Here is a 24,384-nt window from a genome sequence, read left to right on the forward strand (position 1 = left end):
AGCTTGTTTCTCAGGAACGAGCCGGTCCCATCTCGGCGTAATCGGAGACAATGACACCCGAAGTGGTTAAGGTTTGTCTTTTAATGCAGGAAGCTTGGTCTCCATGTGCCGAAGCAGTTTTGAAGGCTTCATTGCCTCGTTAGCTAGCCTGTCGCCACATATTATGCAGAGTGGGCTTGGCGCGTCAGAGTCACTTGTGGCGATAAGTAGGACTCCAGAAATGTTCTTTTAAATACAGCTTTCCTTTTCTTAGAAGTCGTAGCCTCTTCTTCTTCCGTCTCCTCATTGGGCTTTTTTCCCTTTCCGAAGAATCTTTCCAAACATCGCTGTTTCTTGCTAATTTTTGCTTGCTTCGCGGTCTTGTTGAGGTGACATGTCATGTGACCGAGACGGATGTAAATGGGAGAGAATCGCCAATTTTTTTTATATTTTTTAAAATAAATTCTTACTAATTTTTGCTAGCTTTGCGGGCTCGACTGGGGAAAGATGTCACGTGACCGGGACGAGCATCTTGACCTGAATTAATTCATCGTCGATTAAGAAAAAAAAAATATATATATATATATATTTTTTTTTCCTGTGTGGCTTGGCGCCCGGTACCAAGTGACTCATGGACCGGTACCGGTCCGCAGCCCGGTGGTTGGGGACCACTGCTCTAGATGACCATTAAGTCAGTCAGGCGGTTGGTGGGTCATTCCCTGAACCGCTTGTCATGTTTTATTTTCAGAGTTGTTGCATCTTTTAGTACGTGTCCTCACACACGCGAGTACTTTTGTCACCCGAAGCAAGCATTCCATTGGAGCGTGCTGACGTAGACGCGCCCGGAAAGAAGAGCTAAGAGTTGCAGCGGCTTATCAGAGTTCCAGTTCAAATGGCCTGGCCTTTTGGTTTTTGTGTTTCGCTCGCCTCGCCACGAAATACTGCACGCACGTGACGAGCGCTCGGCTTGACATTTTTACGACAAGATGAGCTCAAAGCAGCGCCAAACGCTGGCTGGCCCAGCCAGGCCGGAGCACGAGGGAGAAATTAAAGTGGCAAAAAGTTGTGGGAGTAAGTGGAAGCGAGTGGGAGCCTGAGAGCGAGCAGAGGAGGAGATGGAGGCGGCGGAGGCGGCGGCGGAGGCGGCCGCTTTGCAGCTAAAAGAGGAACTTTGCTTTTGGCCAAAGATTGAATGGCCGCGAGCGCAGCGCTTATTTATTTGCAAGTGGCCTTTGACTGCTGCGATTAATGATGCGGTGAATCCTCGTGTGCCGTGAGGCGCTTGTGATCAGCACCAACAATTAGCCAAGCGTCCGCGAGACAATTGAGCCTTTTGTGTGTCATGTTTGCAGCAGTGGCAGCGGGCGCATTTGCCACTGTACGTGGCCTCCAGTGGGCCAGCGGACATTTTGTTTTGATTCCCTGCGGTTCCGACCGACCAGGCCTCATTTGAGTTAGTCAAATTAGAAGTTCTTTTTGCTGGTGTCGACTCTGTAGGTACCATTATGGATGAAATGACATAAAAATGAGCCACATGTCCACAAAAGTAGGCAAAAGTGTCAAATTCCATTTGAAAGCAGTTGCGCAAAGTCGTCAAAGTATGAGGAGGCAGACGAAAAGTAAAAGCGTCTGTCCGTCACTTCCTATTTGATGACAGCATCCTCTCTGAACAGGAAATGAGCTCAGTGCTGCCAACTGGCATGTTGTGGCACAACGCCGTACTGCACCAAAGGAGCGCACCGCTAAATCGGCAATTGCCTGCACAACGTCCAAACGTGGAAAGAAGGCACTGTTGAAAAGGTGCTATGCGGCGGGGGCGCCGACCTGAACGCGGGCGCGAGGCCTGTTAAACGCCTTTGGACGTGTTGCACAGCTTGGATGACTGCATCCTCGTGCCAACTTCACGCTACTGTACACGTGACCGTGTGCGTGTATATATAGGAAGTGGGAGGAGAAGGGGCCAGCCAGGGATGGAGAGATAAGCAGAGAGAGAGAGAGAGGAGAGAGAGAGAGAGAGAGAGTGAGAGCGAGCGCAGCCGGAGCGAGCGAGTCCTCACTATTTCACGGATGGCTGCGTTGCTATGGGAACAAGACACGAACTCTCTTCCCAAAAACCTGCCCTCCCTCCCTCTCTCCATCATCCCCTCTTCCCTCATTCTCCCACTCTCCTCATCCCTCTTTCCTCAACCGCCCACTCTGCTCTCCTCTCCTCCATCCCTAATTCTGCCTCCCTCTCTCCCTCATTCGTCCCCCCCGTCTTTGGCGCTCACTTCTATTCTCTTCTGGGTTGTCATGGCGATAGGCTGGGGGCGTGCGAGAGCGAGCGGGAGTGGGAGTATCGGAAGTGACATCTCTTGGGTGCTCATCTCGTTTCCTGTTTGCTGGCGTCGGGGGCGTATCGAAACGGCCGTGTGGCAACGGCGCCGCCGTTTGGACCATGACGGACCGGCAGGGCCCAAAAAGACGACAATGAGGGGGAAAAAATGACACTTGTCTGCCTGCACATTTGCTCCCATGACAATTTTGCCCCGTTGAGTGGTGACGCTGCCCAAATAAGAGGCCGAGCATGCTTGCTTCAAGCTGTTTGCTTGTGACATCAACGTTTGACAATCCTGATGTAAAACTACAACGTGAATTTTTTATTTTGGGTGGGTGGGCTGTAATATTATTCTTTTCTGGGAATGGTGGCTCATCCAAGTGAGACCGGCATATTCATGAGCGGCAAACGATTGCGTCTTTGCCAACACGACCGCTCGGCTTAACCTTTTCGCAGCACGCCAACGGGGGCTCGTTTATACTGCAGCAGCTTTATCCCCCATCAAAAAATACTAATAAGAAACGGAAAGATGAAGCATGCTCTTCTTTTCCCTCAATAAGGCAACTCTTTTTTTTTCCAATTCTTATTTTGTAGCTTTCTGTTTTTGTTTTGTTTTGTAGCTTTCTGTTTGTTTGGTTTTTGTTTCGTTCGTTTTTTCCAACTCATATTTTTGTAGCTTTCTGTTTTTGTTTTTCTTTAAGAATTTATCAATCTATCTTTGTCCAATCATGTTTTCCAGTCTTGTCATATTTTATGTCTTGGTCAGTTTGTCAAGGTACCGGAATGTTTCTTGACCTCATGCTCTTGTCTCCGCTGTGCAGATGCAAGGTGTGCCGCCCCCCCCTCCTACCACCACCACCATCATCATCGTCACCTCCTCCAGCAGCAGCGCTCCCAGCAGGTCCTGGCCTTCCACGCTGCACCCCCCGCCTACGAGCGCCCCCACTTCAGCCGCCCCCCATACGAGCACCTGTCCAACGAGCGCGCGCCGCCCGAGCGCTGGAATGCCCGTCTGCGCGTGAGCCCCGGAAAGCCCTTCCACATGTTGGACCAGGAAGAGGTAGGACGCCACAGCCTTGAATGCTATCCGATATCAATCAGCAGGAATGGCACTTGCTTTTATTTATTTTTGAGTACCAAACCTTTGGGATGTCTTTTTATTTGTTTGGGTCCGGGCTGCTGTCCCTGATTTTGTCCTCTAGGGAGAGGAAGAGGGCCACGAATAATACACCCCAGCCTGGATTTTACAAATCTCAACACAAACAGAAATCAAGATGAGCCACTCCAACTGTGTAGCTCATGTGCATGCAAGAGTTTCAGTTCAATCAAATGGAGTCATCATCTTATTAATACGAGTTAACACGAGTCCTGGAGACAATGACTCCTGTTTCCTAACCATCCATCCATCCATCCATCCATCCATCCATCCATCCATCCATCCATCCATCCATCCATCCATCCATCCATCCATCCATCCATCCATCCATCCATCCATCCATCCATCCATCCATCCATCCATCCATCCATCCATCCATCCATCCATCCATCCATCCATCCATCCATCCATCCATCCATCCATCCATCCATCCATCCATCCATCCATCCATCCATCCATCCATCCATCCATCCATCCATTTTCTGTACCGCTTTGTCCCCACGGGGTCGTGACCTAAACATCCCAATGCATGTATGCATTTGGTCATCAATCACTTCATCTTCTTTAATGTGTCAATTGCTTTAGTGAATACATAAAAAAAAAAGTAATTTTAGTAAAACAAAATCTTTTTTTTGTTCACATGGCGAGGAGCTAACAGTCCTGATGTAACCTGTTTTTTATTTTTTGCATTCAAACTATTTGAAAATGTGCATTTGCATCACAATAAGATGACAACAAAAGAGCTTTTTGCTTTTGAAAGTCTTCTTTTGAAGGAGTGAGATGACTTTTTTTTTTCCACTGCTGAAAATTCTTAACAACATGCAGTCGTCAAAAAACACGCCAAGGATTATTTTCTGTCCAAAACGTCTGAGTGTTACCTGCGTGTACAGACGACTGGCACATTCTACAGGGAAAAGTAATATATAGTGTGTGTGTGTGCGTGTGCGTGTGTGTGTGTATATATATATATATATATATATAAACACATATACATATACACACACACGCGCGCACACACACACGCACACGCACGCACACGCACACACACACACACACACACACACACACACACACACAGTAATCCCTCGCTACATTGCGGTTCATTTATCACTCGGATTCCCCCCCCCAAATAAAAAATTCAAATTAAAACGAAACGAAAACGAAAGTTGCCAGCAGAAGGCAGGGAGTGCCCACACAATTGCGCACTTGTACCTTGTTATGAAAAAAGTTGTTATAATAAGAGTTCTAAAAATAGATTTACAGTATTGTACATTGTTATAATTTTATTTTATAATATTAAGAGTTCTAAAAACATTTTTACAGTATGTACACTTGTACCTTGTTATAAAAAAGTTGTTATAAAAAAAGAGTTCTAAAAACGTATTTACAGTATGTATACTTTAGCTGCATCTAAGCTACTGAGCTCGGACTGCTCTGTCCTGGAGCATTGTTGGGATGCGTCGGCAGTGGGTCTGCGAAGCAGCAGAAGAGGGGCCAGCACGGAGACGTCGGGCCAGGCTTGCGGCCAACCCAGCTCGCCCAGCGTTCCATTCTCCTGGCGTACGTTCGTTCGCGACAAGATGGGTTGCGTTCGTCTGATAGGATCCACGAACCGGACAGTGCGTGCCTGCTGTGTGCTCGTGTTCACAGTGGCCTGGTTGACTGTCATCTTACCGGACTCTGCTGTGCATCGGGAGCGGCTAGCGTGCTATCACGCTTATTGTTCATTGATGTTGACTTCTTGTGTTATTTTTCCTGTGTTGTTTACTTGTATGTGCGTTGTGAACTCTGTCTTGTCACCCTGGGATAGTGAGAAACGTAATTTCGATCTCTTTGTGTGTCTTGACATGCGGAGGAATTGACAATAAAGGAGACTTTGACTTTTTTTGATCTACATATGTTACACCAGGGATGAGAATTTTCCGCATATATATATATATATATATATATATATATATATATATATATATATATATATATATATATATATATATATATAAAAGGGGGGTGGTATGGAAACAGCCGGCCGGGCAACATTAGCCTTGGCGACTCGCGAGCATTCGCATCTTTTGGCACATTTCAAGGCAAAATTAGTGAAGCTGTGAGTACGGAAATCGGCTTGCCTCTGTAAACCTAACTCATTGGCAGCAGTGATGCGACAACATCCGCCTTATTTTCGGCAGCATTTTGGCGCTACTTTCGTCACATCATTTCCACTTGATAACTTAACTTACGCGGAGAACTAGTGTTTTTACACCGCCACAATGTAAATTTGTGATTGGGATTTCATCACTTGTAAACGAGTTATTTAGTTAGACAGATCTAGGGCCTGCTCAGCAAAAGTTTTCACCAGCATGAGGATCGTGCCAGGGCAATAGACAAGCCGAACGGGATCAAGAACTGCTTCAGATGGGCATGGCTCAAGAGCAGCGTCATTGTACAACTCGGAACACTGTCCGTAACTACATGCCTGACGGAATATATCCGTAAAGTAGATGTCTCGGGGAAGGTTTTGTGTATTTTCTGTCAAGATATGATCAGCTACGGCGCTAGGAACATTAAGGAGCACATCAAAAACAAAGAAACAATAAGGTCCTTTTTCACTTTTACCAGCATGTGGGTTTAGAAAATAACATGATGTTACATATAAGCTAATGTTACGCTATTGTCATGATATTGTCATGATATTGTCATAATAACGTGACTGGGGTTAGGGTTAGGGTCGACCCCCCAGACCCCCGGCTACTTTTCAGTGTTTTTTCACATTTGCCATTCTCATCCCTGGTTACACACACGCACACACACACACACACGCACACAGGCACACACACTTTATCATCTATACTATTAATATAGTATTTACATTTTTGAAACTATTATTTAATGTTCTAATGATAACATATGCACTTATATGGTTTAATATACATGTATTGATACACCAAAAAATTATGTATGTTTAAAACGAGAGGGTGACACTACTTGGCCGATTTTCACCTATCGCGGGTGGTCTTGGAACCAATTATCCGCAATAAACGAGGGATTACTGTATATGTCCATTTTCCCAATTTGGTTTTGTCAGACAAGAAATACTTTTTGGCTCTTACAATATTGTGGCACCTTGTTTTGTATGTGTGTCCAGGTCCACCCTTTGCTGATGCGCGAGAGGCGCTCTGAGTCGCACAGGAACAAGCTGCTGCGCCGTACGGTCAGCGTTCCCGTTGAGGGACGCCAACATCCTGAGATGGGTGAGCATGCAACACTTTTGCCACGGCATCAAAAAAACGTTTGCCTCGGCAAACGTTTAAGTCCAACTCATGAACGTGGACGCCCGCTCGCGATGCCCTCGAAGGCCGCACATTTGTTCGCCATAGCGCCAAGCGCTAGCGGCTCGCTCACCGAGCAACAACAATGGCGACGACCGTGACGACATTGGTCTCTGTGTCTTTTTCATCTCCTGTCACTCGTCAGGGCTGCAGATGAAAGGCTTCCCAGCCCAGGTTTTCGTTCTGCATCTTGCTTTGTGTCACCGGGGCTATTTTTAGCTCCCTTCGTCCTTGCGTACTCTGCCGCTCCCCGATGGCCGCTCAGGCAGTTTCACGTCACGGACCGACCTGGATAGTTCTCCATATTGGCCGCTGACGATCCCTCGCGTGCCTTCCAAATTTGTGCTTTCCCTCCACCCCAATCAATTGCCGGACGTCGTTATAGAGTCGACTTGAGACGCCGGAACCGTGAGTCGAATATTCCCTCGGCACTACGTTGGCAATTTTGATAACAGTGGGAAAGAATTTTTTTTACTTTTTTGCCCCCCCTCCAAGTTGTCAATCACCCATTTGTCCATCAGCTTCATCCCTCTATCAGGAGATTCCCGCTCTGCCCAAGTCGTGGGTCTTCATGTCCTCGGGCAAGACACTGATGAAACGATATTCGGAATCGGCCTTTCAAACTCTTACACGTGTAATACCGTTGGCCCATCTCTCAGACTGTTTATCTGTACCGGGCTCGATATAAAAGGAGGAAAGAAAAGCTTGTCCATCAGCAAGCCAGTCAACAAGTGTTGAGGTAGATGACGGCCTTTTTTTTTTTCCTCCGGCAGACCAGCTGTCACTCAAAGCAAGGCCGAGCGCTCGCTCGCTTTCCCACTTGGCGTGCGATAAGATCGCGGCGGCCCACGGGGGTGAAAGACGAACCCGCTTACGTAAGGGCTGCACGCGCGCGCCGCTTTACATAAACGCCTCCGATGCAGCCTGGACATTTTGCTGCCTTGTCATTTCCATTTGACGCCATTTTCAGCTTGTCCACACCGGGGTGCGATCGAGAGAACATTTGCCCTATCAAATTAGTTTTGGGATAATCGTCCGCTCGCTGATGACTTGACAATTGCAGGCTCTCTGGTCGCGTTAAATCAATGTCATCTGATTGATTGATCACAGAAAGAAACTTTCCTAATCTAGCATGTTGCCACTGCACACAGTTTTGGAAAAACAAGATGATTTTGTATTCCTTCAATTGTGCGGAGTGACGAAAAGCAACGCTCGTTCTTTTTGGCTCTTAATATTCCGGACAGCGCGCGAGCCGACGGGGTGAAAAAAACCCAAAAAAAAACAGCCGAGTCTGCGCTACGTGCTGTCACTCGACTCTTAGACAGCTGCCCCGCTTGTCCAAAGACCGAAGAATTTGTATTTCTTTCTTTATTTTTACGATATGCGTGATTATGTAAATTTTGGGCTGCGGTGGGAATTGTTCTTGCATTTCCAACTTCCTCATCACCAGAACAACGCCACAGTTGCTAAAAAGTTTCGCTCGGGTCCCGTGAGCTCTCCGTTTGGCACTTGAGAATTGTCAAGAGAAGCGTCGGGCTGTGGCGTCTTACTGTGGCAGAACATTGTCCGTTTGTCTTTTTCGCAAACTGTCACTGTCTGAATGGAGTGAAATTCCCCTGTTAGCGCAATGGGCGTCACGTCGACTTTTTTTTTTTCTCTCAGTTGCTTGTTGGCGGAGTTGATTGTCTTCCATATTGGTACGAGCGTTTGTATGGAAGAAGGTTTAGCTTTGAGCTTTGGGTTCTGCTTGCCCTTTTTTTTTTTTTTTTTTACCCCCCCTCAACCTCTTTTACATCACCGTCGTCATGAACGTCCCTTTTTTCCTTTGCAAGAAGCTCACGCACATATTAGAGAGCGAGGGCGACGCTTGCTAGCGCGCTACGGCGGACTTAGTGGTAACCATGGAAATCATTACAGAGCAGACACGGTGTGAGGTTGTGAGCTATGGAGAGGAGAGGAAGAATGTTAGCCATATTCCAGCAATTGTGTGGTGGGACACAAGCTTGTTGGCACCCAAAGGTTATTTTTAGGCGCCTTGACACGATGGGCCCAATTGCGCTAAGTCAGCAAATGCTCAGCATTGACGGTCACGGCCACTTGGATGCCACTCTGACTTTTTGAAGCGCTGGCGGAACCTCCACCCTCACGTCTCACTGTTTGAGACCCTCGTCGATGTTTGGGAGAGAACAAATTCCGATGATGGATTAATTTGCGAACTAGAAAAAAAATGACCCCAGAGGTGACTCGAAAATAAAAAGCCAAATCTCTCGTGGAGAGAGAGAGTTGAGCTGCAATACGATCCAATTTGCACGCTAGTAATGCTCTCCATCCACGCTTTGACGTCAACCTTCCCTGGACTTACAGACGCTTCTTTCTTGAGTTGGACTGGCTCTTTCGCTACAAGCGTCAGATGTTAAAATATGGTTGTCATGGAAACGCATCCAGAGAGCCTTTGAGCTCTGACAATTCTGCCGAGCGCAACCAAAGCGATTTTGTGATATAATTTCTTTCAAACAACATTTGAATGCACAAGAGTTGTAGTCCCAGCTGGAATGCAAGCCCCACCTCCTTTTTATGTACTTGCATGCAGACGTGCGCGCGCCCAGTGAGGGAGAGAACGCGAGAGAGAGAAAGTGGCCGCGTCGCCGACCTGTGCAGGATGATGCGCCTGACATCCAGGCAACGGGCTGCTGGCAGACGAGCTGGGGCGGCCCACCTACGCAGCTCGTCAGCCAAGGGAAAGCTCTAAAAGCGCGCACAGCAGGACGAGCTCCAGGCGGGGCGAGCTTTTTCCGGTTTTCTTTCTTTTCCTTCGGGTGTTGCCGGGCATTCTGCTTGGCTTCTCCGGGTGTGAAAGATGAGCCTGTCGGGCGGAGGGGGGCGAGCGAGATGCCACGAGGAGGTGCCGCGAAAGGCGGCAGCGGCGGGGGGCGCGCAGCGCAGCAGCCGCGCCTCCTCCTCTTCTTCCTCGTCTTGCTCTCGGTCTTTCTCGGCGTGAGAGTCGGTGGCTGTTTGTTTCTCTCCCCGAGTGGTGCTGAAAAATGCGCACACTTACTGAAGAGTGGCCTACTTCAAAAGGAGGAGGAGAAACGCTTGCTCTCGTCACGGAGGCACTTTGGGGTCACCTCTTGGGCGGCCCGCAGCTGTGAATGTACTTTGCGGCCCAGCCTGGCCCGTCCACCTTGCTTGGATTATTTTTCTTTCCAACAGAACAGAACAACCTTCTGCTTATCGGATTGTACTTGAAGCTTTCTACTTTTTTGAATTGTGCCTCTTGCAGCAACTCGATAATTCAAACAATTATCCAGATTGACAAGAAACAAGTAAGTCCGAGTTAGTTTTGGGGCTGGAACGCTGGAATTTGATGCACATTCCTTTCAGTCGGAAACATTTCGATACCAGAGCAAAGACCTGATTGCGGGCCATCATTACTGTTCTACTTTTTTTTTTCAAGAAGCTCATTTTCTTTGCTTTTTCATCTCACAAGTTCTACTGCTCATTTTCAAAAAAGGCAGAAAGAGAAATTTGTAAGCTGTACCCACTCCCTCACCATCACATTCCTTGTTTGTTCCCCCCCATGATCCCACTGCATTCGCCATCTCTTCCGCCACTTTCTTGTCTTGCCTCCTTGTCCTGGCTGTTGTGCGGCTTATCTTTCACTTGCAAAGCTTGCATGTTAGCCTTCTCTTTTTGCTGACTTCTTTTTTTTTTTTTAAGGATCCTCAGAGGTGGCCTTCACTGAATGTAGAACACATCATCACTGCGGCCAACCATTTTTTGTTAGTGTTCCTGTGTGTGTGTGTGTGTGTGTGTGTGTGTGTGTGTGTGTGTGTGTGTGTCAAGTCAGCCGTGTTTGCAGAGGCTGCTCTTGAAAGTCGGCCTTCTTTGTAGACTGTTTTGTGCCATCTCTGAAGAGGGTGGCGCGTCCACCATCTTTGTGGGTTGCGTTACGCCAAGTCGCCCATCTTTGTGGACTTTTTTGCCCACCATCTTTGTGGACCGTGTTTCCGAATGCAGCCCATCTTTGTCGAGTGCACGCGGGCCGCATTTTTTCTCGGAAGCGCGTCACAAAACAAGCCTGCTCAAAACCCGCCGTTGCTATGACAACCCAAGCAAAAAAGCCAATGAAATGGAGCAGATTGGCGCTTTGGTTGAAAGGATATACTTAATGCCCGGGACTCATTTGCGCCGACTATTAAGCTGCTAATCAAGGGCACGTGAAAGCCGAGCGTGCCTTTATCCATATTGTGCATAGGCAGGAACAGGAACACCGTGTGATGTTCAAAGAGCGCTTTTTTAGAAGCCGAGCGCTTGCTGGCTTCAAACGAGGCTGTGCAAGTTGCCGCTCACCTGGACTCTGCTGATTTTTCGCCCCCTCCCCACGCATTGTTAATAAGGCAAAAATGTCGTTGGACATGGTGGGCGGCGTGTGGGCGCCAAAGTCTGTCTGACTGACAAGGCTCGTTTAGTCTGAAAAGAAGCGCGGCCTTAATTACACACACTCAATTGCCACTTCTGGCGCTGCGGCTTTGAAAGCTAAACATTGCCATGTTTCCACTCAGCTCCTTGCACTGGAAGGACGTGGTCTCAAGAGGCGCGCCAAAATGCTCATATTAGATTTGCCCAGTCTGCTTCTTTTCATTGCTCACAATTAATCTATTAATTGATTAACTCTCCAAACTTGAATATCATTCCAACTGATCTTACTACTTTACCCTGGAAGCTGTTCTTACAGGACCATGGACAGCACCCCACTTCAACTCTGCCACTTATCAGAATATATTCTCACTTCTCATAGTTTCTGCTCATTGGTAGATTCCTTTGCTCTTAAGGTCACCTTTCAGTGGTTCCCCCGGTGGCCTCTGACTTGTCTGGCCTGCTTTTTCATCAAACAACATGTCTGACTGGCTGCTGTCTTGCTGGCGTTTTTTTTTTTCTGTTTTTTTTTTCTTTCAATTTTCCCAGCGGAGGCTTCTGAGAGTGTTCGATTGTACTCAAAAGAAACGGAGAGAAAGAGAGAGTGGCAGCTGAAAAGAAACCCTGAGCCGTCCGGCCAAGACGGACACAGACCGTTTAAGCTCGACTGTCGTCGTAGGGATCCATTAATGGTTGCTGTTTTGAAATGGGCACATTTGGACAACTGATTTCCAAAGTGCAACGTGGGCAGCTTTGCTAACGTCTTTGTGGACGGTCTTGTGTGCCACTAGATCACCGACCTCGGCGGAAGAGCATCGCCACGGGGAAGCAGCCCAGCATGGACCTCCCCCCCAGCGCCCCCCTTCAACCCTTCCGACAATCCGTGAGTACCTCCCCTGCCTCTTGCCTCTCGCTGCCCCTCGTGCCCCCCCGCGCTGCTGCCCACGCCTGGGGGCGGCGGGCCGGTGGCACCCCCCCGCCTCCCTCCTTGCCGCTCTCCCTGGCCGCGTCACCCGCCCTCGCTCCGCGCCGGCGGAAGAAGGGAGGCGGAACGGCCTTCCTGCCCCGCTCGCTGCCCCTCTCCCCTTGCCCATCGCTCCCCCTGCCCCGCTTGTCCTCCTCCTGCTCCCCTCCACCCCCCTTCCCGTACTGGGGCGGAGACTGGAGGGCCGCTGCTTGGAGTCCCGTGGCGGGAGGAAGCCTAATTGGATCACTGCCCCTGGTGGAGGTATGTGGAAAATCATGCTGCGCCTCACCTTGCTTGCATAGCAATAAATGCTAATGTGATCCTAGCACACAGTCCTGACGAAAGTAGCTGAAATTGCTACTTGAGTCAAAGTATCTTACCATTAGCGCCCAGCAATCGAGCAATTCTGTATTGCGGGTTGCACTCCATCCCGTTGGTGGTCAAGAAAAGCTCCAGCAAGCCAACATCAGCGCATCACTTCTTGTTTGGATGGGTCGATTTTCTCCTGACAGGAAGTTGGGCGGCGTTGCGCTCTGGTGCACGCCGCGGGACGTGTCCGTGCGCTGATGATGTTACACTGCTAAGCGCCTCCCTTGTGCTTATGCCTGCAGAGTTTCCTGAGCAGGAGGTTGAAGGGCTCCATCAAGAGAGCCAAGAGTCAGCCCAAACTGGACCGAAGCAGCAGCTTCCGACACATGATCCTGCCCCGCTTCCGCAGTGCCGACCAGGACAGGTTGGTGTTCTCGCGTCGAACACTTTTGCTACACGGAAGGCTTTGCTCACGCATAAGTCCCACCCTCACTCCTCGAGGGAGGGACAAATTGGCCACGAACAATGAGACTTGCCCCCACTGAACCGGCTTCGTGGTTCCGGCAGGACGCGCTTGATGCAAAGCTTCAAAGAGTCGCACTCACATGAGTCGCTGCTGTCGCCCAGCAGCGCCGCGGAGGCGCTTGACCTCACGCTGGACGAAGAGGCCGTCATCAAGCCCGTCCACTCCAGCATCCTGGGCCAGGAGTACTGCTTCGAGGTGAGCCTAACCGCCTCCCTCCCTCCGTCGCCAACGGTAACCAACTGTCGCGGGTGGACGACTGCCTTAGGTGACCACGGCGTCGGGAACCAAGTGCTTTGCGTGTCGCTCGGCGGCCGAGAGGGACAAATGGATCGAGAATCTGCAGAGAGCCGTCAAGCCCAACAAGGTGAGGCAAGGCGACCGATGAACCGACCGACCAAAGAACGGGACATCCATCCACGGGCTGGCCCGAGATCACCCGTACCTACGTATGTCGCCTGCTTCCAGGACAACAGTCGGCGCGTGGACAACGTGCTGAAGCTGTGGATCATCGAGGCAAGAGAGCTGCCCGCCAAGAAGCGATACTATTGCGAGCTGTGCCTGGACGACATGCTGTACGCGCGCACCACCAGCAAGCCGCGTACCGACACCGTTTTCTGGGGGGAGCACTTTGAGTTCAACAACCTGCCGGCCGTGCGGAACCTGCGCCTGCACCTCTACAAGGAGACTGACAAGAAAAGACGCAAAGTGAGATGGCAGAAAGATTCGAGAGAAGGCCATGACGCTGTTGCAAAATTGTCTTGGATTGTGTTTTTCTACCTGTCCAGGAAAAGAGCACCTACCTGGGCCTGGTCAGCATCCCCATCTCCAGCATCACGGGGCGTCAGTTTGTGGAGCAGTGGTATCCCGTCATCCAGCCCAGCGTCCTCACCAAGGGGGGTGGCGTGGGCGGTGGCAGCAAGATCATCAATGCCTCGCTGCGCCTCAAGTCTCGCTTCCAGACCATGAACATCCTGCCCATGGAGCTGTACAAGGAGTTCGCCGAGTACGTCACCAACAACTACCGCACGCTGTGCGCCGTTTTGGAGCCCGTGCTCAGCGTCAAGAGCAAAGAGGAGGTGGCCTGCGCGCTGGTGCACATCCTGCAGAGCACCGGGAAAGCAAAGGTACCGCCCGGACTCGAGAAACATGTCAGCATCTCCAAAGACGCTCACAAAAAAATGCCAAATGTTTCACGGGACATGTTGACGTATGTCAAAAAGATGTTTTGGATACTTCTCGTTCTCCCCCAGGACTTCCTGTCAGACATGGCCATGTGCGAGGTGGACCGATTCATTGACCGGGAGCATCTCATCTTCAGAGAGAACACTCTGGCCACCAAAGCAATAGAAGAGTACCTCAAGCTCATCGGACACAAGTACCTCAAGGATGCCATCGGTTGGTACACTCGCTGCTACGAGCCATGCGGCCGCCCGCTTTAGGTCAGAGGTCAACGGGCTTGTCCGTGCTTTCTTCCCCAGGGGAGTTCATACGCGCCTTGTACGAATCGGAGGAAAACTGCGAGGTGGACCCCATGCGAACGCCTCCCTCTGTGCTGCCGGAGCACCAGGCCAACCTGAGAATGTGCTGCGAGCTGGCCCTTTGCAAGATCGTCACTTCCCACTGGTGAGCGCACACGCGCACGTCATGCCGCCCTCCGTCTCCCACACACTCAAAACAAAAATTCTCCAATGGCAAAGCTCAATTTTAGTTTTGCCGCATCATTTTCTTGTCACATTTGGAATGTATTCAGGATTTTTGATCTTTTGTCCCTCAAGTTTTCTTTTTTGCCACATGTTGCGCAACAGTTTTGTGTGTTTTGTCAAATGTGAATCCTTTGGTCCAATTTAAATTTTTTTTCATTACATGGATATGTTTGTAGGTTACATTTCTATTGTTTTTCACTTTGAATTCATTTGTCACTTTAAATATATTTTTTGTCACGTTCATCAGATTTAGTCACATTTAGTTTTTATATCACATTTCATCAATGTTTTTCTCCTATTTTGATTTGTTTTGTCAAATGTGGAATTTATTTGTCAAATTGGAAACATGTCTTATTTAATCTTCTCATTTGACACAATTTTTTGCTCCACACTGGTGTCTTTTTGGGGGTGGTGCTCACGTGTGCCGCCAGCGTGTTCCCGCGCGAGCTGAAGGAGGTGTTTGCGTCGTGGCGAGTGCGCTGCGCCGAGCGCGGGCGCGAGGACATCGCCGAGCGCCTCATCAGCGGCTCGCTTTTCCTGCGCTTCCTGTGTCCCGCCATCATGTCGCCATCGCTCTTCAACCTGACGCAGGAATATCCCGACGAGCAGACTTCGCGCACGCTCACCCTCATCGCCAAAGTGGTGCAGAACCTCGCCAACTTCTCCAAGTAAGTGACGTCTTGCATTATTTGGTGAGAAACCGCTGTTTCGAACCCAAACCATAAAAGTAGTGCTTTGTGGAAGAAAGACCAAAGTGGCATTTTGCCACCACGTTGATTGTTTGAGACGCACGTGGCCACCGTTGGTGTGAACTTGTGACGGCTGGCGTTCAGGTTCGGCAACAAGGAGGAGTACATGTGCTTCATGAACGAGTTTGTGGAGATGGAGTGGGGCTCCATGCAGCAATTCCTCTATGAGATCTCCAACCTGGACAGCGTCACCAACGCTGGCAGCTTTGAGGGCTACATCGACCTGGGCCGGGAGCTCTCCGTGCTGCATAGTCTCCTCTGGGAGGTGATGGCCCAGCTCAGCAAGGTAGCTGCCAATGCGGGAGCACTGACCCCTGCCAGAAACCTTTTTGTCATATTTTCAACTTTTTGTCACTTTTTTTTTTTTTTTTTGTCACATTCGGAAGTGTTGGTGTCAAATAATGTTCTTTTTCTCATTTCTGTGGCATCTTGATCACTTTGGTCACATTTGTGTTTGTTTAGTGCCATTGCGGTAACACGTTTTATTTTTTTGTCAAATATTGATCGTTTTCCCATTCTTATTTATACTTATCATGTTGAACCGTTTGTCAAATTTATATACTTTTTGTCATGTTAGGGTAAAGGTGAAATTTAGTGAAATTATGTTTTGGTTGTTTGTTTGATTTTGGCCCAACTTTTATGTTTGTCAAATTGTATCTTTTGTCAAAATTATTTTTGTCACATTCAGATCCTTGTGTCAAATTGGAATTTTGTTTGTCCCAAATTCATCTTTTTTCATCAAGTTGTAATTATATTGTTTGTTGAATTTTCATGTTTGTCACATTTCCATAATTATCGTGGGTCACATTTTGATTGTAGTATTTAGCTCCTTTTTGGCAAGTTTGTGTATATTCACTCTTTAATCCGTTTGTCAAGTATTTCTTGTTTGTCACCGAGGTTGTAAAAGTAGCAAGCCTGTTTTGCCAGAGTGAGGAGTGGAACGTACAGATGCACGTTTTCAATCCAAATGATGCGAAAAGTCATGCGGCAATCGCTTTTGTCGCCCGCAGGACGCCATCATCAAACTGGGCCCTTTGCCCCGCCTTCTGAACGACATCAGCATGGCCTTGCGCAACCCGCACCTGCAGAGGCAGCCCAGCCACCAGTCCGAGCGACTCCTATCCCGGCCCTCCTTCAACCGTGGCGTCTCCTCTTCCTCCGACTTCCGCAACCTCGCCATGCTCAACAGGCAGGGCGTGATTCTTTCTGTCGGCTTTGTCAAACGTGTGCATGCTTTTGAAAATGGCGTCTCTTTGCCCCCCCTGCGCAGTTCCATGGACCTCCCCCGCCTGCCTTCGCCGACGTCCACCGGCGGAATGTTGCCGTCCCGCTCCCAGCTGAGCTTTCAGGAGCGTGAGCACCTCCTGCACCGAGCGCCCTCCAAAGACATGTTCTACGCGTCCCGCCCCCCCCTGGCCCGCTCCAGCCCGGCCTACTGCACCAGCAGCTCCGACATCACTGAACCCGATGGCAAGGTGAGTCGCGTGGAAGTCGCTCGCCATCCCATCGGCCGGGCCACGAGTACGAGCTGCATGCCGCTCATACTTGCTGGAATCTCCCATGATCAAGTCTACAGTGAAGCCCCCCGATTATCGGGGCGAGCCCTGTCAGAGTCCCATATGTGCATGTAGCGAGCAGGCCGAGATGGCAGCGGGTGGGGTGGGGGGGCGCTGTATCATGACATCTGCTTGTTGTTTCACCCCGGAGGGTATTTGCCGGCAAATACTCCGAGGCATTGGGGTGGTGTCACCCTCACCCATATCACCCGGGGTCATGATGTCACAGTGGGCGGGGCAGGGCGGGGAGGGGAGGGGCGGCTCAGTGTGAGTAAAAGCCTATCTATATGATGGACCTCCAGGATTCCCGAATGAACAGCGTGTCTAACCTGCAGTCGGTGGACATGCTCAACTACTCCCAGGCCTCCATCGCCGGCATGGGCAGCTTCGGGGGGCTGAGCGGCGGAGGCGGTGGCGGCCTGGGTTCGGGCCTGAGCGGCCAGTTGCGGGCTGGCGGCAGGTTGTCGGCCGGCTCCGGCGGCTCCAGCGTGTCCGGCGGCCTGCGGCTGAGCCAGATGGGCGCCGCCGCCACCGACTCTCTGTCCCAGCAGCAGCAACAGCAGGCCGCCGCCATGCGCTACCCGCTTTCCTTCCAGAATCCCCTCTTTCATCTGGCCACGGCGGACGGGCCACAGCGGCCGCACGGGCGCGCTCAGCCCCCCGCGCCCCTGCTCCTGACCCCTGAGCCCTCGCACCCCAGCTACCTGCCGCAGTTGGCCCGCGGTGGCTTCTCCCGCAGCGAGGACCTGTCCACCCTCAGGACCGGCGACGGTGCCCACCTGGGCCAGCCCAGCATCATCCACTCGCACAGCTACAGCGACGACTACAGCCGCCGCCAGATGTCGGTGCACATGCAGGTGCCCGCCTGCGACTGCGTCCGGGATGACGCGCCGTGTTAAAGGGGAGAAACCAAATCAGCTCATTTGAAAAGGGCAGGAAAGGGAAATCCATTCAAACAATAACATAGAGCGCGCAGTATCTTGAAGATGCCGTGCACTGAAATTTTACTCCTACCAAACCGTAGTATTTTGTAGGACACGCATTTCTAATTTAATCTTTGAAAAAGAAAATGTCAGTAGTTAATTAAAAATATGTCGAGCAGTTAGTTATTTTTACTTAATTACTATAATTACCGTATTGAAACCATTAGATTATGTAACTAGTCGCTCACATTGTTGAGGGCTAGAGCTAACACGCTAAAATGCTAACTGACTAATTTCTGTGTCCTTCAGGATAACATACAGCAGCAGCAGCATCAGCAGCAGCAGCAAATGATGGGCCTGACCTCCCAGACGGGCACCTCCCACTCATCCTTGGCCACCACTCCTCCGTCCACGGTCCAACCACGAGCTCCGCCCCCTCCCAGTCAACGCGTCAAATCCCAGACGTCCCACCAGCTGTCGGTCGGCGCCCCCGCCAAGAATCGTCCGCAGAGCGGAAACGTCCTCCAATCGCCCGAGACGGCCTACGGGGGCGTGCGGCAGGTGCGCGGCGGCGGAGGCGGCCGCCAGCTGTCCGTCAAGGACAACACGGCTCCGGGGCTGCCGCGCCAGCAGAGCTCGGTGCGAGAGTCAGGGAGTCCGCAGGGGACGGGCAGCCCCACCACGCAGCAGTCGCCCCAACAGCAGCAGCAGCCGTCGCCGCTGACTCAGCAGCCGCAGCCTCAGCAGCCGCAGCCACAGCACTTGCTTAAGCCCAACGTTGGCAAACAGGCCAGTGACGCCACACTTTCTCAGGAAATGGCCCAGGAACCTTCCCGCTTGACGTCGGTTGTCTTTGGTCGCAGGGGTCGCAGGCGCCACAGGCGCCTGCCAACGAGAGGACGGTGGCCTGGGTGTCCAACATGCCGCACCTGTCGGCGGACATCGAGAGCTCGCGCATTGATCGTGAGGACTTCAAGCTCAAGGAGTACTCCAAGAGCATGGACGAGTCGCGCACGGACAGGGTGGGTTGTCCTCATAAGGCTCCAAACAAAAATGGCGGTGAGTACAAAAGCGCTAAACGGCGCGTTTGCTCCTGCGGCAGGTGCGGGAGTACGAGGAAGAGATCAACTGCCTGAAGGACCGTCTGGTCATGTCGCACAAGAAGCTGGAAGAGTATGAGCGCCGCCTGCTGACGCAGGAGCAGCAGACCAACAAAATCCTGCTGCAGTACCAAAACCGGCTAGAGGACAGCGAGCGCCGCCTGCACCAGCAGCAGCTGGAGAAAGACTCGCAGATTAAAGGCATCATCCACAGGTAATGCCCCGTGTGCAGGGGGCGGGACCCGTGGGGAGGGGCACGGGGTGGGGGCGCGGCTACCCGGCTCCTCACCGCGGCAGGCCCGCTTTTGCTGCTCAGGTCCAATTTTCTTGTTGTAGCTTTGCTGTGCAGCAGCAGATGTTTTGGGCTGCGCTAGAGACCGGCCCGGTGCGTTCTTTGCAATGCAAAACACCGTTTCTTGTTTTTTTGGGGTGCTTGAGGACAGTAAAAGGCATTTTGGGGGTGTTTTGCGCCACTCAAGGATCTGGATTTGCCTCGTTGTTTTTGGTGGGGCAGATTAGATTTAGATTGTTACAACACATTGTCTGTTTGGTGCGAATCTTATTGTTCCTTATTTGATCTTGAAGTGAACATATTCCATATGATCCCCTTTAGCAAAGAAGACTCCCAATGATGACAGACAGGCAAATGGATGGACGGAGCCCCCCCGTAAAATGTTTTTTTGCTCGCTCGGCACTTTGTAGAAAAAGACAGTAGGAAAGCGCTTCCATGTGCAAATGAAAAGACAGCGTGAGAGCAGTCACACTGTTTGGACTCACGGGTTTTCTTTTTCTCCCAAAACAGAGAACACTGGTCAACATTTTTGAGTCCACAAATTTTTACTACATTTTTTTTTTTATCACAGTAGCAAGCCACGGTAGCAAGTAGAGTTGTTTTGATTCTCGATGACTTTGGCTCTTGTTATCTTACAAGCACAACATCTTTTCATCGTAACAAGAAGCTAAAATATAATATTGCCTTCCAAATCTTTTCTTTCTCTCGATTTCAATTCCGAGCTGAAATTGGAAGTTTCAAGTCCCCCTTTGGATCTTTTCATCTCGCTTTCCTTGCTATCTTTGGAAGATTTGACTTGTGTTGGCTGATTGCCGAAGATCCGGTGTCTCCTCCTCACGACCTTAAACCATCGGTGCTCCACAGGGCTTACTTCCTTGGCCTGATTGCCTTCTTTGCGGGCACCTGTCCAGATAGGATTGAATGAAGCACACCAGTCGGTCAGATCCGCCCAGTTCTGGATATCCAATACGAGTTGCCGTCTTGGGGACGTTTGATGTGTGGCACTAATCTATTTTTGTAACTATAATCCATCGGGCGTATTGAATTGTGTGAGTGTGTTGCGTGTGATGCAAGAGCCATAACAATAGCAGTACCGTATGAAATATGAATAAATATGAGTGAGACGCTTTAAAGATCCCAATAGACACGCTTTTAGCCGCAATAATCTAGATGAGGTTGATTCAGTCGTTTTCATTTGCCTGTTTTAGTGACTTGAAATGTTTTTATCTTAATACTGCTAATACTATTTATTGAAGAGACAAATATGAAGATAGTACATATATATGCTGGTGTGACAACGGGTGAGGCTTTGCACTCAGGCCGTTTTTTTTCCTGGCTCGCTCGTCAACACGTGAGAATTTTGTGTTCTTGTATCGTCTTTTTTTTTTTTTCCTGCGTAGCAAAACGAGGTGTCAAGGTGCTCACCTTGCTAATTTGTTGTTTTCTCCCTCTTCACGTAACAAACGTCACAGATGTGCCTCATTTTGACGCTCATGTCCAAACGCTTTTCAATCACCTTTGCTGTCTGTGCTTGCTGGATGAATTCCTTCTTTCTGTCTTTCTTTCTGTCTTTCTTTCTGTCTTTCTTTCCATTCTTCCATCTCTCTTTCTTTTCTTCATTCCTTCTTTCCTTCTTTCTCACTCTCCATTTTTTTTGTACAAAGCAAAACTGTAAGCTCTGTTTCTCCAATAAAACATCCAAATGCTCATATTTAAAACTCCACCTGTGGATTTTTTGCTTTCTTTGTGTACTTTGTGTGTCCTCACTGCAGCGTGCGTGTGTGTGACTGAAATATAAATGCAGATTTCTGCCAAAAGAAAATAGTGTACATAAAAAATAAATAAAAATGATGATATGCGATTCCGGACCAGTCCTGTAGGTGGCGAAAATGTGCATGACAACCAGCTGTCTGTTTCTTGGGGTGCACGTATAATGTTGCGCATGCAATACAAGATGAAATTCAATCGGGTGCACTTTGTGATTCGAAACAGGGTCTGGTTCTGTTTCTGATCCACTTCAGGTCTCAAAACGAGGCGAAAGCGAAGCAGCCGCTCTCTGTCCGGGTGATTGTGAGATTTTTTGTTGCTAACCTTCCTCTCACCTCACCCCCTTGAAATTCAAATCCTTCCCCGACACTTTGGATTAGCTTCAGGCCTGGGAAAATCGCAGAATTAGCCAGGAGGAAAGGAAAAATGTGCATCCGTCAGCTTTGAGTGATTAAGATGAAGGATTTTTTTTTTAACCCCCACGAGCAGCAATTCCCAGAAGATGCTGTTGATCCGGCAACCTGAAAAAAATATTGGCAGGGCCTAGCACGTTTCTTCCCTGAAAGCTTCAAGGCTTGAGGTTTGCCTTTGGAGGAAGTCTTCGGCTTTGACCGTCAACGTCGCAAACCAGAAGGAAGGCCGTGACGGTCATCAGGTGGCGGCGGCAGCAGCCCGACGTCCCACATACGGCCCATTTGACTTTTGTGGCTTTCAGAACTTCTCGCCGCCACGAGCCTCAAATGCAAATGTTGTTTTACGTTGTTTTTCCTCATGTCTTAATGCTGCCTCTCCTTCTGTTGTCTCGCTCTCTTCTGTTACCAAGACTCATGGCCGTGGAGGATGAGATACGAGGAGGACACGTCATTGAGCCAAAAACAGCCAGGATTTTCCCTGATCAGGTCTGGCAAACTTAACACCAGCTCTCTTTCTTTTTCTTCTTCTTTCGCTTCTTCTCCTTCTCCTTCTTCCACTGTTTCTCTTTCTTGTGTTTTGCCAAGACTGGCTGTTCTTGTTTATTTCGTGTGCCCGTGCTGCCTGGATTTGGGCTTTGTGCACCGGCGCCGTGGAGCTCCGTGATGGTGGTGCTGGTCTTGGTTTTGGTGGTTTTGGCTCCGTGCTGTTTTGGCCGCCGAGCATGATTTTGACACACTCTGCAGCGAGCAAGGCTGAAGCACGCGTTCGTGGTGGTTCTCTCGCTCATCACCCCTCGTTCACCCCCATCCCCCTTCATTGGCGTGCGAGGTGTAGACAGACTCTATGGACCTGCTAGAAAAAGCAAATCTCTGCGAAGCGTAAGTGTAGTATTTGAAATGCGCTCCTGTTCCACGTTGGTCCACTTGTGGTGCGGTTGACTCCACAGTGGACAAAATGACCACACGAGGTGAAAGTGAGCCTGGACCTCAGGTTGATTTCAATCCGGATTGAGTTGAGTATCATTCCTCCCATTCCATCCATTTCTGAATTTTTTTGTGTTGTTGTTCTTGTGTTGTGTACAACTCGAGCAAAGCATGTGAACCGGATCTTTGGCTCCAAACAACAAGCGCATGTTGACGTTGCGACGCATGTCCTGTTGTGTTAATTGACTGATGACGTCGTCTTTGTGTGGGTGTGTTTTGTTTTTGCGCCTCCCTCCTCGTCCTGCTCGTCCTCCTCGTATTTGATCCTCTTGTTGACGAGATACGGTGATTTCTCTTAGGGGAGGCGTCAGTCCATCCTAGTGCAGCCTCGTCTCGCCCCCGTCCCACCCCGAGTGTCCAGGTAATAAGCCCAGCCGACAAACTCTCACCTGCTCTCGCTTTCTCTTTCTCACTCTCTCCATCATCCCCGCCATTCTCGCTGTGTGTCCCCGTCACTCACTCGCTCACACTTTCCATTTACCCGTCCGCTCCTCTCAAAAAGTCCCAGTGTAGAAAATAGCAACAAGAAAAAAGTGTGGAAGTGTCCAAATCTGTACGCAAGAGGAAAACTTGATTCAGTTTCCCAACTCAAATCACCTTTCCCCATTGAAATGAATGCAAATGCCATTAATGTGTTCCAGCCTCCTCCCAAAAAAGTAAAAAAATAGCATTCTACAGTTTGTGCATCTCATTTCGCCCTCCAAACTCAAATAAGGGAATCATGGGAAATCTCCGTATCCGCCCCCAACCTTTCCCGGAGAACACCAATGGAGTGCACACCTTTCTTTGCGTCTTCTTTGTGTCTTCTTGTCTCCTGTTTACGTCTTATGATGTGTGTCAAACCTTGTGTGTGTGTTTGTGTGTTTGCTGGTCCTGTGACCTTCTTGTGTTGTGTTTTGTTTGTACTTTTAGTCGTATCAAAACAATTTTGTGCTAATAAATAAAGAGCGACGCCTCGCCCCACCCTGCCCCGCCATGCCCAACTTCCCTCCCCCCGCAGAGTGTGAGGCTGACGTGGGTAAGTTTTGTTTTTGTTTCAGGATTTTGTTCCGAGGCAGCGGGCGTGCCCGCGTGCCCGCGTGGTGTCTTTGTCCAGCTGCTTGACGCCTCGCCTTTAATATGCTCGTGTGCGCCGCCTGCCAAGCGGACGCACGTTGCGTATTAAAAGCGCTTTTTGTTGTGTTGAGCACAAGCAACACGTTTGTTTGGTTCTGATTGAGAAGAGAAAGATTCTTTTGACCCTTTTTGCATCGATTTCCTCTTGTTTTTGTGGTTGAAGGCATCGGACGCACTCACGCGCCATCGGATGATTTATTGCCATGCTTGTCCTTTTTCTCCGCTGTACGCGAGCTCCCCTGACCCCCCTCCCTCCCATGTCCTCCCCCTCCCTCCATCCCACACTGCAATCCCGAAGCTACCTTCAACTACAATAGTCAACCTCAGGAAGTGACATTTGCATATTTGTGTACAAGTCAGCTCGATGCTCATTCGTTCTAATAACGAACATTATCATATATTTAAATTCTATTGGAGTGTTTGTGATGCCCCTAGATAGTCTTCACTCGGATTTTAAGAAAAACTAAACTCACGCCCAAAAGTACAGAATTAAAAAGACAAATCCTTCTTTTTTTTTTTTTTGTCTCGCGTGTTCTTTCTTTTTTTTTTTTTTTACGAGTGGCGTGTAATTGCTGCTTGTGCGTGTTTGTTTTTTCTTGGCGAGTTGCGATGCTGTGGCTGTTGTTTTCCATCCATCGGCACTTTGTAACCCCTTTTCTCTCCTCTTTGCCTCCCTCTCTCTTTCTCCTTGTCTTTCTTTGGCTCTTTCACTCGTTCCGTCACCGTTGGCTCCTCTTTGACTTTCTGCTTCTCCGTCTTTCCGTCCATGCCTGCTCGCCTCCCTCTCG

General features: G+C 49.7%; 1 protein-coding gene across 4 annotated transcripts in view; it reads left to right on the plus strand.

Moving 5' to 3' along the window:
• syngap1b (synaptic Ras GTPase activating protein 1b) overlaps positions 1–24,384 on the plus strand; it is a 30,111-nt gene that overhangs the window by 1,780 nt on the left and 3,947 nt on the right. Inside the window, exons 2-21 of one of the 4 annotated variants that reach the window (XM_049731413.2) lie at positions 3,118–3,356; positions 6,592–6,697; positions 11,983–12,419; positions 12,770–12,891; positions 13,035–13,188; positions 13,259–13,357; positions 13,459–13,698; positions 13,779–14,117; positions 14,244–14,388; positions 14,472–14,616; positions 15,128–15,364; positions 15,530–15,731; positions 16,456–16,634; positions 16,716–16,920; positions 17,304–17,858; positions 18,234–18,713; positions 18,788–18,946; positions 19,027–19,238; positions 21,907–21,982; positions 22,780–22,841. In XM_049731413.2, the coding sequence (XP_049587370.1) occupies positions 3,118–3,356; positions 6,592–6,697; positions 11,983–12,419; positions 12,770–12,891; positions 13,035–13,188; positions 13,259–13,357; positions 13,459–13,698; positions 13,779–14,117; positions 14,244–14,388; positions 14,472–14,616; positions 15,128–15,364; positions 15,530–15,731; positions 16,456–16,634; positions 16,716–16,920; positions 17,304–17,858; positions 18,234–18,713; positions 18,788–18,946; positions 19,027–19,238; positions 21,907–21,982; positions 22,780–22,841 (4,393 nt within the window). The remainder of the gene's footprint in view (positions 1–3,117; positions 3,357–6,591; positions 6,698–11,982; positions 12,420–12,769; positions 12,892–13,034; positions 13,189–13,258; positions 13,358–13,458; positions 13,699–13,778; positions 14,118–14,243; positions 14,389–14,471; positions 14,617–15,127; positions 15,365–15,529; positions 15,732–16,455; positions 16,635–16,715; positions 16,921–17,303; positions 17,859–18,233; positions 18,714–18,787; positions 18,947–19,026; positions 19,239–21,906; positions 21,983–22,779; positions 22,842–24,384) is intronic. The other 3 variants (XM_049731414.2, XM_049731415.2, XM_068651782.1) reach the window with 3 other exon arrangements.

Source organism: Syngnathus scovelli, chromosome 9, assembly GCF_024217435.2.
Source record: "Syngnathus scovelli strain Florida chromosome 9, RoL_Ssco_1.2, whole genome shotgun sequence".
NCBI classification, from domain to species: domain Eukaryota; kingdom Metazoa; phylum Chordata; class Actinopteri; order Syngnathiformes; family Syngnathidae; genus Syngnathus; species Syngnathus scovelli.